General features: G+C 39.3%; 1 protein-coding gene across 4 annotated transcripts in view; it reads right to left on the bottom strand.

Annotated features, from left to right (window-relative positions):
- LOC102976114 (core-binding factor subunit beta) overlaps positions 1 to 14,377 on the bottom strand; it is a 245,217-nt gene that overhangs the window by 5,121 nt on the left and 225,719 nt on the right. The window contains exons 2-3 of one of the 4 annotated variants that reach the window (XM_055078905.1): positions 4,993 to 5,111; positions 117 to 4,517 (exon numbers count right to left, since the gene is read on the bottom strand). In XM_055078905.1, the coding sequence (XP_054934880.1) occupies positions 3,372 to 4,517; positions 4,993 to 5,091 (1,245 nt within the window). In that variant the 5' untranslated portion in view covers positions 5,092 to 5,111 and the 3' untranslated portion in view covers positions 117 to 3,371. The other 3 variants (XM_028477619.2, XR_003676458.2, XM_028477618.2) reach the window with 3 other exon arrangements.

Raw genomic sequence — 14,377 nt, 5'->3', positions numbered from 1 at the left:
TGCCGTGGAGCCTGCGCGCCTGGAGCCTGTGCCCTGCAACGGGAGAGGCCACAGCAGTGAGAGGCCCGCGTAACGCCAAAAAAAAAAAAAAAAAAAAAAAAAAAAAAGTAATTGTGACTATCCTCTGTTTATCTCTTAGCCTACCAGGTACCTGAGCATCTATTGGAGAATTTTGTTCTCACATGGCAGAGAGAGAGATTGAGCAAGCTTAGCTCCCTTGTGCATGTCTTATCAGGACACTAATCCTATCATATCAGGGGCCCCACTCTTAGGACTCATTTAACCTTAACAGACCCCATAAAGGTCCTATCTCCAAATACAGTCATATTGGAAGTCGAGGCTTCAAAATATGAATTTTGGGGGAACACAAACATGCCGTCCACAATAGCTGATAAGTGGTGGGGCCAGGAATCACAATTACATGACCATGAAGCGCCTACTCCTAACTTCTATACTTCGTTGCCTCTTTACATTTACTATCTTCCAGAAGACTGGGGGATGGGGAAAGCTCCAGAGAAGTGCTGACTGTTGACTGAATGGTTGGTATCCCCTGCTTTAAAATTTTTATATTATGTAAGACCTATTATTATATTAGTTCACTATGACAACAGATGGTACTTACTTTATAGTGATAAAGCCCAATTTGTGGACCAGGTCAACAAAGCCTGGGAAATTATCAGTATGGAAAATACTGTGGGCTAAACTTTAAATTTTTATCTATCACTTTAATAAAATATTTCAGTTTTAGAAGTCAACTCAATCTGAAATTCACCCTTACATAAATTCAATCTGCTGTATCACTTCTTACAGAAACAGCCTTCTAAACTGCCAATTATTTACTGTTTTTCTGAAGGAATTAGGTATTCCTTATCCCTGTGGAAATCAAGGTAGCAGAGATTCTTTCTTAAGAATTTTAACTTTGAACCTGAATTTTTTACTAGGAAGGTTTAATTTTTTGATCTCTTAAGAAGAAAATTCCTATATTTCTATATATGGTGAACAAAATGGGAATAACAGAAATAACAAAAAGAGAGCTCCTTTTTATTCTTGCCATTATTTTAACTTTATTAAGAGGATTAATATTAAACAACTGAAAAATTAACACCTGCTAATAATCAGATACTCTGACATGTTCTTTCAGCATTTTGAATATGTCATCACACTATCTTCTGGCCTCCATAATTTCAAAAGACAAGTCAGCTCTTAATCTTACTGTGGCTCCCTTGTATGTAATGAGGCCTATTTCTTGCTGCTTTTAAGATTCTCTTTGTTTTTCAACAGTTTGGCTATGATGTACCTAGTTGTAGATTTCTTTCTGTTTACCCTACTTGTAGTTCATTAAACTTCTTGGATATGGAGATGAATATTTTTCATCAAATTTAGAAGTTTTCAGCCATTATTTCTTAAAATGTATTTTCTGTCCCTTTCTTTCTCTCCTTACTGCCTGGGACTTTCATTACATATATGTTGGTCTGCGTGCTGGTGTCCTACAGTCTCTGATACTGTTCATTTTTCTTTGTTCTTTCTTCTTTCTGTTCTTGAGACTGGATAATCTCTATTAATCTATACTCAAGTTCACTAATTCTTCTGCTAGCTTAAATCTGCTGAGTCTGTGAATTTTTCATTTCAGTTATTGTACTTTTCAATTCTAGAATTTCTACTTGATTCTTTTTAAAAATTTAGATCTCTTTATTAATATTGTCTTTGATGAGTCACTGTCATAATTGTCCTTCAATTCTTTAAAGGAAGAAATTTTCCTTTAGTTCTTTGAACACACTGAAAAAGAATTGCTTTTAAGTCTTTTGTCACTAAGAACCATCATTTGAACTCCCTCAGAGTATCTACTGCCTGCTTTATCCCCTGAGTATCAGTCACACTTTTGTGCTTATTTGCATGTCTTATAATTTCCTGTTGAAAATTGGATATTTTAGATAATATACTGTAGCAACTCTGAATTCTGACCCCGGCCTCCAGCTTGTTGTTGCTGTTTTTTGTTTGTCTACTTAGTGACTTGCCTAGTTGTGTGGAGTCTGTTTCCCCAGCAGTGTGCAGCCTCTGATGTCACTGCTTAGTTTTTTTTCTTTTTAAGCCTTACTTTCTAGGGGGTTGCCCCTGGGTCAGCATAAACTAGTGGTCAGCCAATGATTGGTCAGAGGTTTTACTTAAACACCTTGAGTTAGAAGGCTTCTAATCCTTTGCCATGGGATCTGTGTGTGGCTTACTTTCAAAGTGCAGGGAGTTTATCAGTCTACCCTGTATTGAGCCAGGGACTAGCAGCTTTCAAGGGCTCTCTCTGTCCTCTCCTGAACAGGTGTAGCCTTGCACATGTACACAGCCTTTTGGACCATGAGAGGTTAAGTGTGATCTCAGTAAGGCTCACTTTAGCTATCTCTTTCCCTAGGTTTCCCTGATAAATTTCTGGCTAGTCTGCCATTTTGTTGCTTCCTGAAACATTAGCTTTCTCCAGTTGTTTGCCACAGAGACTGCTATTGTTTTCAATAACAGCCCTGGACATGTGTTTTTCCAAGTGCTACTCTAAATAAAGTCAGCTCCCTCTGACAGAACAGCAGAGCTGCCAGTCCTCATGGCTTGTCCCGCCTGCCCAGGGTAGAACTTGAGGAACCACAGAGCTAAGGGAGACAGGAGCAGCTCCCGACTAAAATGCCAGACTATCACTGTTCTTACTGAAATTCACTAGCTTTGTTTGAATAAATGCCTCTCAATATATGTCCTTTGGTTAATTTCCAGAGACCTTAAATGGGTTTTTGTTTGTTTGTTTACAATTTTGTTAAGTTTAATCACTGCTTTTTGGAGAGAGAATCTGCCAAGCTCCTCACTCAGCCATTTCAAAAGTGCTGCTCCTACATTTTATTTTAAACTGTTTTTTCCCCCTCATAATGTGCTAAGGATCCAGAACAAATATTAAACAGAACCATCTACTACACTTTGAAGTGCGCCACTAAGCACATAGTGGTAATCCAGTGCAATTTAGAACCACTGAAGTAAAAACTTTCCCCAAACCAGGACCAAAATTTGGGTCTCAATCTCTTCAGAATTCATCAATATTATGAGAACATGAGACTTTCTATACTTACTCTTTTTAAAAAATACTTCCTAACTTTATTTGATAACAACAAACTATATATAAAAAGAGACAAGGAAGGCGGGGAGGCCCATGGATGGAAGAGAGAGAGAGAGAGTGTGTGTGTGTGTGTATGTGTGTGTGTGTGTGTGTGTGTAGGGGTACTGGGGGGCGGGTCAAGAATGGAGAGAGGGTCAAAAATTAGAGAGAGGGCCTTCCCTCATCCCCCATCAGAGTTGGCACCCAGAGGAAGGTTCTTGAGGGAGCTGTGAGGGTCCACAGACGTGTCTCAGCCTATGAGATGGTAGAAGATCCAGCATCCAAAAGTGACCCAGTGACTGGCCCAGCTGAGCTCTGACCACTTGTGGACAGTGTATGCCATGCTGTAGCCCTGCTCCTCTGTGGTATCGTCCACATCAACGTCAAACAGGGAGCCCAGGTAGGCCAGGTGGAAGATGGCCAGGGCCCCAAAGAGCAGGTTTAAGGCTCGCACCCCCAGGCCCCAACGATGCTGGTGTGAACAGTCTGGTGGGCACCTTTTCGACAAGACACAGGCACTGAGGATCCGAGCCAGGCGCTTTCGGAGGATGTGCTCCACATAAGTGATAAATGCCAGAGACAGCAGCACCGCAGCCAGGTGGAAGCTAAAGCCGTGCAGGAGGGCGCTGGTTGCATAGGTGACCAGCACGGCTGAAAAGGTCCCCAGGTGGAGAGCATTCTTGAAAACATAGTTATTTAGCCAACAAGACATGGGCAGGTTCCAGCTTGTGACAACTTCCACCATGGACCGGGGCAGCTCCACATTCAGTGGCTTAGAGACCGTCAGGTCCCATTCCAGGTGATCCTTCTCCTCGGTGAAGCCAGCCCCCGCCAACGTGGCTGTGGCCTCAGATAGAAAGCCCACAAAATAGTTGCTGAAGTGGAAGGAGACAGCACTCTCGTAGGCTCGCAGCCACTTGTGAAGGAGGTGGTCACCATCAAGGGGAATGAAGTAGGGGAAGAGGTAGGGGCCCACACAGGTGGACAGCACAAGGCACAGCAGGGCCAGCACCAGGCTCTGGGCCACCTTCTGCAGCCACTGGCGGCTCAGCGGGAGGCCTTGGACAGCCTGTAGGTAGCTGTGAAAGGATATCCAGGGCCCAAAGACGATGGTGCCCACAAAGTAGAGGTAGCCCATGAACTCCACGGGTGAGGGCACCACACCCACCTCGCCCCGGTCCAGATCGAAGCCCAGAGACACTGCCTTCATGGCCACAATCATCTGGGCCCCTCGCATCTTGTGCCATGTCACAGTGTCCACCATGTGCATCTCACCCATGAGTAGGTAGATGAGGATGGTGACAGAGAGGAAGACGCCGCGATGGGAGGAATGTCGGCAGAGGAACAGCACGAGGTAGCACAGAAGGCAGAGCAGCATGACCCAAACCATGTGCAGCTGGAAGAAGTGGTAGAGGCTGAAGAACCCACCTGCCACGGTACTTGCATGCTTCAGGTAGGATGGCAACCCAAGCCTCCCGAGGAGGCGGCAGGCGAGGCAGATGGCAAGGAGCAGCCAGATCTGGTCAAGGCCCTGCTGGGCAGTAGGCAGGAGACAGCCCTGTAGGAGCTGCTGGAAAAATTCCTGGCGGCTGAAGGTGGCCATTGTGGACCCCCACAGATGGATGAACAGATGGATAGACTTGGCAGTAAAGAAGCTGCGGTCCAGGGGCCCAGGGACACACCACCGCCACCACTGTCGCCGCCTCCTCCGGGCAGCCTCCCCCGCAAGCTGCAAGGCCGGGACCAGCTGCGGCTCCCAGGGCAGCACTGTATACTTACTCTTAAAGACTGGGTAAAATAGATCTCCAGACAAAGGCAAGATTAGGGGTAAATAAAGGGACCACAGTCAGTAAAGCCTGAAGTCACCCTACCTGGGCTCGCTCCTCATCAAACTCCAGGCAGCCCATACCATCCAGTCTCTGGAGATCAATCCAACCTTTCCAGATAACACAGACTCCATTCAGAATCATGGGAGCCTTCAAATATACCTAAGACACAGAAAGAAGGATGAAAACCAATGATAAGCCATCAGACACATAAAAAACAAAGGACATACTTATGAAAACTGGGTTTTTTTGGGGAAAAAAAATAAATACAATTATAAAATTAAGAATTGTAGGAAAGTATACAAAGCATAGCCTCTGACCATATTCTATAAATTAAGTTAATCTGGTTTACCAGGATTTTATTTCTAGTCACGATTTTTCCAGATTATTTATTTATTTTTTTAAAGGTTTAATTTAATTTTCATTTTTGGCTGTGTTGGGTCTTCGTTGCTGCGTGTGGGCTTTCTCCAGTGGGGCTTCTCATTGCGGTGGCTTTTCTTGTTGTTGAGCAAGGGCTCTAGGTGTGTGGGCTTTAGTAGTTGTGGCACGCGGGCTCTAGTAGTTGTGGCACGCGGGCTCAGTAGTTGTGGCTCACGGGCTCTAGAGCACAGGCTCAGTAGTTGTGGTGCATGGGCTTAGTTGCTCCGCAGCATGTGGGATCTCCCTGGACCAGGGCTCGAACCCATGTCCCCTACATTGGCAGGAGGATTCTTACCCACTGCATCACCAGGGAAGTCCCTTCAGATTATTTTTAAAAGGAAGCTTTACAGATTTTGTAAAAACTGTAGTAAGGTGATACTTGAAGTGACATTGTTTCTTTTGCAGCTGAAGCTACTAGGACAATCAAGTACTTTGCTTTAATTTTTGAATCTTGACTAGGAAGACATAAAGATGTAAAACAACTGTAATTCACTAGCCCCTGAAGAGAGCACGCACTGTTTCTCCCTGTTTGGATACCTGGAGCCACCCAGGGTCAGGTTCTTCATATTTCCTTTCAGTTTTATAAGCTACCTCATAGATTCCTGGTAAGTAATGCTGTTTTTCTTTCTTTTTCTTTTTTTACTTAAGTTAGCCAGAGTGGATTTCTACCCCTTTTAGACAAAGAACCTTAAGTGATACAACATTTATTTATGCATACTAAACATACGAGAATTCTTCTGTTTCAAGTAAATAACCCTTGAGCAAAAGTCACTTTAGGTATGATTTCCAAATTTTAATCACTTTCATTTTTGATCGCCAAATTAATTTTCATATTGCCTGTAAATATAGTTGTTCTCAAGAGCAATTAAGGATCCATCAAGAAAGGAAAGGTGCTAATGCTATCATCTTGAGGTGAGTATTTTACTGTGATATAATAAGAAAATATAAAAGAGAAGAAAAGAGAAACTTGTTAGTTCTTACAATCTCCCTCATCATAACACCATTTTATTCTAATAAGTACTTCAAAAAAAAAAAAAACAACCCAACATTGTTATTTTAGGTCTTCTCTACCTCATTTAACACAGGCTTCTGAATAAAAATCAGCATAGATTTTTTTTTTTTTATCATTTACTGCCTTAACAAGATCTTTTAAATGCAGAGGATGCAGAACTTCAATGAGTTTTCAAAATTCCAGGTTATCCAATATATCTTTATAAATAAGGTTCTTCATCTGCTTAAACCAAATATATTTTCTTTGGATAATCCCAGTGCTTTTGTGAGCTAAAATTAGCATTATTTATTACCTACAATTATATAGTCAGTAAGGCAGTTTCTCATTTTGAGGAAAAAGCTGGAAGCATCAACTTATTCTTTACTCAATTCAGCAGTTTCTTCAACAAGAAAAATCATGAGGCATTCTTGTTTTACAGAGGTTTAATAAGAATAACTTATTAAATTATTAATTGTATCAGTAATTATAAATATGCAACAAAAATGACTACTGAGACACCTGTAAAATAAAACCTAGAGGACTTATGCCTTCTTAGTACATATTTAAGTCATTCCCCTCCACTAGTAAACACCAACTGTTTTTCCTGTTAAGGGCCCCAATAAACCATGCTGAATCAATTTATACTGATAATGGGAAAAAAAGCCAAAAACATAAAGTTCCATTTCTCCTCCCATTTGGACCAAGGGAAACAGTCTACAGTTATAGCTGAAACCGTTTAACCACACATTTCCTTCTGTTCTGATAAGTGCTCATTCCCTTCCACACTGAATTTAAAACTCCACTGCTATGCACCTAGTTGAACAAGTAACTGTGACAACCTCATATTCGATACATCACTAAACCTAAAATAACCCTCTGAATTGCCTATCAATATAACTTGACTTACCACATCTACTAATCAAGATTCCCACTTACTCTTTCCAACAGAGGAGGGGGTGCTACACAATCAGGAGCACAGCATTTCACTTATCAATCTACCTCATTATTTTAAATTCTCACACTAAACATAAAGATAATCCTCATCTAATAGCAGAGAAAGGTCAACTTCATGATCAGATTCTATATTCATCAATGACTTACATCTTTTAGATTCAAAGATTCCATATTCTAGCTTATTCATATTAACTTCCATAGTCAAAAAATATTTTCCTTATGAAATTACCAAACTTTTAAACAGCTGATTTATTACTTCTTTATAAAAATTTTCTCATGACTAAGAAAACCACTGATCTGCTTTGGAAAATTCCTAAATGGGTTCAGAAAATGGCTACAGTTCATAATCAAGGCTAGTGCCTGGAATTGTAATTTAAAATATTTAGATGATCCTGTGATTTATTTAGATTGTTCACATTTAAATAAATACAGTTTTATGTGTAGCCCTTCAAAGTAAATGCTTGGCACTTTCATACATTCATGAATACTAAACCTTGAAGTACGAAGAAAATAAAACTCTCTTAGTTTGGCATTTTGTAATGTAATTTAATAATGTCATTTAAACATTCAGACATTTTTCACTGAAAATAATGATGGTTTATTTCAAACTGTGAAAAGAAAATGTATTAGAATATGACTTAGGGTTTAAACCCACTGTCCGATAACAATTAAATGTTTTATATAAAATGAATTCTATAAAGCCTTTAAAATGGGTAAATATTCAGCTAATCACACACAAAAATAACAAAATAGTTTGCTTATCTTTCCAAAAGTAAAATATCAGAGAATGTGTTTAAGACTTCACAGAAAGTTAAAAGTGACTGCAGCCTCACATTTTGGGTTCTTTTGGAAATAAGGTAAAAGTATTGCACAATTTTTTAATCAGCTCAATCTCTAAGTATCAGTATTTGTGATGTTATTTCAATCCAAATTACACAATCACTTTTCTTTCACATTTGTAGCTTTAAATTTCACATCACTGTAGCAGTAGAGCTTCAGCAAAAACATGTACGCACCAACTGTGGCATTATCCATGTAATGGAATACCATTCAGCCATTAAAAAGGAATAAAGTAGTGATACATGCTACAACATGGATGAACCCTGAAAACATTATGCTAAATGAAAGAAACCAGAAAAAGGCCACATACTATATGATTCCATTTATATGAAACATCCAGAATAGGTAAATACAGAGACAGAAGGGATACCAGTGGTTCCCAGGGGCTGAGGGGAGGGGGAATGAGGAGTGACTGTTAATAAGTACAGGATTTCTTTTTAGGGTGAGGAAAATGTTTTGGAATGACAGAGTGGTGACAGCTGCACAATTCTGTGAATATATTAAAAATCCCTGGATTTTTAGTTAATTTAGTGAAGGATGAATTTTATGGTCTATGAATTTTATCTCAATAGAGCTATTATAAAAAATATAAAATAAAAAATAAGTTTTATCTGTTACATAGGTGACATCTATAAGATATGTATATGGAGATTTTTGAGCAGGCAGTTGCATATAGGATTCTAGCACTCTGTGAAGAGATATGGGCTGATGATATAAATCTGGCAGCCATCAACAACACAGTGGTATTTAAATCCAGGGGAAAGGAAGAGATTACTCAAGCAGTAAGTAGAAGGAGAAAAGAGGGGGACCCATGAAGAATCCTAAGGAAATCCAACTTTCAGATGTTGGGTAGAAGAGAATAATCCAGCAGAGCAGCCTATGAACTGCCAATGAAGAAACAGGAAAACATGCAAAGAGCCTTGGGGCTAAAGGTTAAGTTAAAGGCCCCCAAGTAAAAATTTCCCCTTTGTTGGCTGCATAAGATTTTGAAGTATTACCTTACAGTATCTTAGGTCACTCATAACTTTTAGCAATGTTCTTATTTAAGGCAGGAGGTTCTTAGTCTGGAGTTCAGAAAATCCACATGAGTTTGGGTTTGTGGATAAGTTTCAAGAAGACCAGAAACCTCCCAAAATTCTGTGTAAAAATGTATGTTTGTGTCCGTGTGCATTTTTCTAAGGAAGTCCAATGCTTTCACCAAATTCTCAAAAGGGTGTACAAGGGGAAAAGGATTCAACTATGACAGTAAAAATGCAATTCTTCCCTTTCCCCTCAGAGACACCAAGGTCTTTGTAGCACCAAGCTTGAGAGATGATAAGTACCCTTCCATTTAGTAAAAGGACCAAACTGCTTAAGCAGCTAAACATTAGTTACCCTGGGTTTTGAAATGTGCCAGAGGAAGGATAAGAGAGAACTTAGTTTCCCATTTATCAACCTGTACAAAATAGTTCTATCTCTGAGTCTGGAGTCTCTTATTCTGAGAGTATATAAATTTGGAATAAACAGTGGCATCTTCAACTGCCCTTTCTTCTACAATACTATATGGATGTTCAGTGTTTCTAGCTCCTAGGTAGCTGGACTGAGAATAGAAATTGAGGGTACAAAGGGATAGCAGAAAGAGTTCCCTTTATTGAGTGGTTCTGAAGAAGATAATTTCAAGATAATTAAAACAGAATAATTGTAAATTTGCAAAGACTCCCATGCACACTGGTACTGAGCCATAACATCAAGATACACAGAAACCAAGTGTCAAAGCTATTGATAAAAGCAAGAAGCAGATACTTCACCCTCAAAAAACCCATTTCAATTGGAAAGAATATTTCATTTCCTTATAGTAAACTCTTAGAGCTCAAATAATTGTGACTCTAGCCAATAAACTGAGATATTAGGGAAAACAGTAGAGGAAATGATCAGTACCCCTTAGGCCCTCAGGACATACCTGAATAATGATTAATAGAAGAACAGAAATACACCTGGAATTTAGAAATGTTTTTCTTGTAGCTTTCCTATAATTTCAATTTGAAAGGATTCACCTATTCAACAGATGTATATTACCTGTCATTTTGTACATGGTATTATCATAAGGGCAGAGGGGAATACATGATGATTTTTTTAAAAATTGTATCCCATCACCCCAAAAAAGATTCCAACACCAGTTAAAGTCTTTACTAAGGAAGAGCAGAATGCATACAAAAAGAACTGGAAGAATTAAAACTAAATTCACCCATTACATTTAAGTAGGACTCACTTAACTCCTAAGGTTAACAGAATGTTCCATTGATAGTAATAAAATTGTAAGGAGCTGGATTCAACAGCTTTGCAACCTCTTTTTAAAGACCACAGTTCTAACAAAGTTGTATATAAACATGACCAGGATATAATATCTGAAGATTATCTACCTGAAAAATCTAAAATATTCAACTGAAAAACCAAGTGAATTAATGAGTTCAATAAAGTGGCTGGTTATAAAAAAAAAAAAAAAACCCAACAACTTTCCTGTATTACAACAGTAACTATTTAGAAAATAAAATGAAAAATTAAAAAAACAAACCTTATTTTAAAATAGCATTGGGATTTCCCTGGTGGCACAGTGGTTAAGAATCCGCCTGCCAATGCAGGGGACACGGGTTCGAGCCCTGGTCCAGGAAGATCCCACGTGCCGCGGAGCAACTAAGCCTGTGCGTCACAACTACTGAGCCTGCGCTCTAGAGCCCGTGAGCCACAACTACTGGGCCTGTGTGCCACAACTACTGAAGCCCGTGCACCTAGAGCCCGTGTTCCGCAACAAGAGAAGCCACCACAATGAGAAGCCCGCACACCGTAATGAAGAGTAGCCCCTGCTCGCCGCAACTAGAGAAAGCCTGCATGCAGCAAGAAGACCCAACGCAGCCAAAAATAAATAAATAAATAAATTTATATTTTAAAAATAGCATTAAAAGTATCCACGAAGAATAAATTTAATACGAAACAGGTAGGCTCTATAAGAAGAAAATATCTAATTTTTGAAACACAGAAAGAGACTTGAAAAACTAGTGAGATGTCACGTTCTCTAATGGTAAGACTACAAATGCCAATTTATCCCAAAGTAATCCTTATTTTAACGCAATTCCAGTAAAATGTCAAAATGTTTTCTGGAATTTACAAAATAAGTCTATAATTCATACAAAAGAATCAGACTATCCAAGAGAATAAAAGAAAGTATTTTTCTGCTCTTTCAGCTATTAAGACCTGTGACAACGCAATCAGTACATATGCAGTAGTGCTGTGGCAGCCAGAAACAACTTGATGGAATAAACAAAAAAATTAAAAAACAAAACCACATATACAAGTACTTAATAAATGAAAAGGGCAACATTTCAAATCAATGGTAAAAGGGTATTTTACTTAACCAGTGGAGATGGGAAAACTGACTACCATTAAAAAAAAAAAGTTTGACTACAAATAGAACTACCATACGACCCCGCAATCCCACTACTGGGCATATACCCTGAGAAAACCATAATTCAAAAAGAGTCATGTACCAAAATGTTCATTGCAGCTCTATTTACAATAGCCAGGACATGGAGGCAACCTAACTGTCCATCAACAGATGAATGGCTAAAGAAGATGTGGCACATATATACAATGGAATATTACTCAGCCATAAAAAGAAATGAAACTGAGTTATTTGTAATGAGGTGGATAGACCTGGAGTCTGTCATACAGAGTGAAGTAAGTCAGAAGGAGAAAAACAAATACCGTATGCTAACACATATATATGGAATCTAAGAAAAAAAAATGTCATGAAGAGATTAGTGGTAGGACAGGAATAAAACACAGACCTACTAGAGCATGGACTTGAGGACATGGGGAGGGGGAAGGGTAAGCTGTGACGAAGTGAGAGAGTGGCAGGGACATATATGCACTACCAAATGTAAATTAGATAGCTAGTGGGAAGCTGCCGCATAGCACAGGGAGATCACCTCTGTGCTTTGTGACCACGAGAGGGGTGGGATAGGGACGGTGGGAGGGAGGAGGAGAAACTAACACACTATTGTAAAACAGTTATACTCCAATAAAGATGTTAAAAAAAAAAGTTTGAGAAAAAATAAAATGGCTAAAATATTAAAATAAAACAAGGTAACTATTTCTAAACAAAAGGTAAAAATTCTAAAAATTAGGGACTTCCCTGGTGGTTGACTGGGTAAGACTGCGCTCCCAATGCAGGGGGCCCAAGTTTGATCCCTGGTCGGGAAACTAGATCCTGCGTGCTTGTGGCAACTAAGCGTCTGCATGCCACGACGAAGCTCCCGTGTGCCGCAACTAAGACCCGGCGCAACATACATACATACATATTTAAAAAAAACGTTTTTTAATTAAAAATCTTAATAATGTGTATACCAGGTTCTACTACATTGTCAGAGGGAGCGTGAACTGGCTAACAATTCTGGGAGGGCATTTTTTGGCAACAGTGTGAATTTTCCTCTTACAAACAGCTCATGGGGCTCAATATCAAAAAAAACAAACAACCCAATAAAAAAATGGGCAGAAGACCTAAATAGACATTTCTCCAAAGAAGACATACAGATGGCCAAGAGACACATGAAAAAATGCTCAACATCGCTAATTATTAGAGAAATGCAAATCAAAACTACAATCAGATATCGCCTCACACCAATCAGAATGGCCATCATTAAAAAGTGTCTACAGGGCTCCCCTGGTGGCGCAGTGGTTGAGAGTCCGCCTGCCGACACAGGGTACACGGGTTCGTGCCCCGGTCCAGGAAGATCCCACATGCCGCAAAGCGGCTGGGCCCGTGAGCCATGGCCGCTGAGCCTGTGCGTCCGGAGCCTGTGCTCCGCAGCAGGAGAGGCCACAACAGTGAGAGGCCCGCGTAACACACACACACACACACACACACACACACACACACACACACACACACAAAAAGAAGATGTGGTATATATATACAATGTAATATTACTCATCCATTAAAAAGAAAGAAATAATGCCATTTGCAGCAACATGGATGGACCTGGAGATTATCATACTAAGTGAAGTCAGACAGAGAAAGACAAATATCATATGATATCACTTATATATGCAGAATCTTAAAAAAAAGTGATACAAATGAACTTATTTGCAAAACAGACTCACAGCTTTAGAGAACAAACTTATGGTTACCAGGGGAGAAGTGTGGGGGGCGGGGGATAGATTGGGAGTTTGGGATTGACATGTACACACTACTATATCTACTACAGATAACCAGCAAGGCCCTAGTGTATAGCACAGGGAACTCTGCTCAATATTCTGTAATAACCTAAACGGGAAAAGAATTTGAAAAAGGATACACATATATGTAAAACTGAATCACTTTGCTGTACACCTGAAACTAACACATTGTTAATCAACTATGCTCCAATATAAAAATAAAAAATTTTTTTAAAGTGTGAATTTTCCTTTGACCCAGCAATGTCATGCCTATGAACGTATCCTAAAATTTAATCAAAGATGTACACAGAGTATTTGATTACAAGACCGTTCACTCTTAAGGGTTTTTTAATAATGGCAAAAGGTTACAAATAACCTAGATGCTCAAAATCTTGTTGTTTAATGTTGAATCAACAATATATATTAAACAAGGTGTCTTTAAACAGAAACATACGTAAACAAGATTATGTATTAACTGGCTGAGGAGGATGTTGTGACCAGAGGCTTGCAGGAACCTAACTCTGTATTTTCCGCAGAAGAAGTTGTTCGGTGTTCATTAATTCCATGTCTGCAGGGACTTTATAGAAGATAACTACCATAAATTAGGAGAATCAACCATAATTATTTTTTAAAGGAAAGGAATATTATCACTATGCTTAATCCCAAGACAGCATGGGAAGAGTAAAAACTAAATGTACTTTAGAATCAGATAAAACCTGGATTTAAATCCTGGTTCTAACAGTGTATTTGAGACAAATCATTTAAGATTGTTAATAAGCCTCAGATTCCTCACATATAAAATCAAGGCTAAATAATACCTCTTTCATAGTTGATAGTAAAAATTAGTTAAGCCAATGTACATACACTTACGAAACATATAGAGCACCACAGAAACTGAATGCTTACACACAATACTTCCACCAAAGTTTTACACAGTGATTTCTCTCTAAGGGAAAGAAGCCATTTTTTTTTTGAGACAATGAACAGTTTATCACACCCAAGAAACAGCAGATAAACAAATAATACTGGATGGCC

Source organism: Physeter macrocephalus, chromosome 17 (assembly GCF_002837175.3).
Source record: "Physeter macrocephalus isolate SW-GA chromosome 17, ASM283717v5, whole genome shotgun sequence".
NCBI lineage: Eukaryota > Metazoa > Chordata > Mammalia > Artiodactyla > Physeteridae > Physeter > Physeter macrocephalus.
This window is presented reverse-complemented; position numbering and strand designations above follow the sequence as displayed.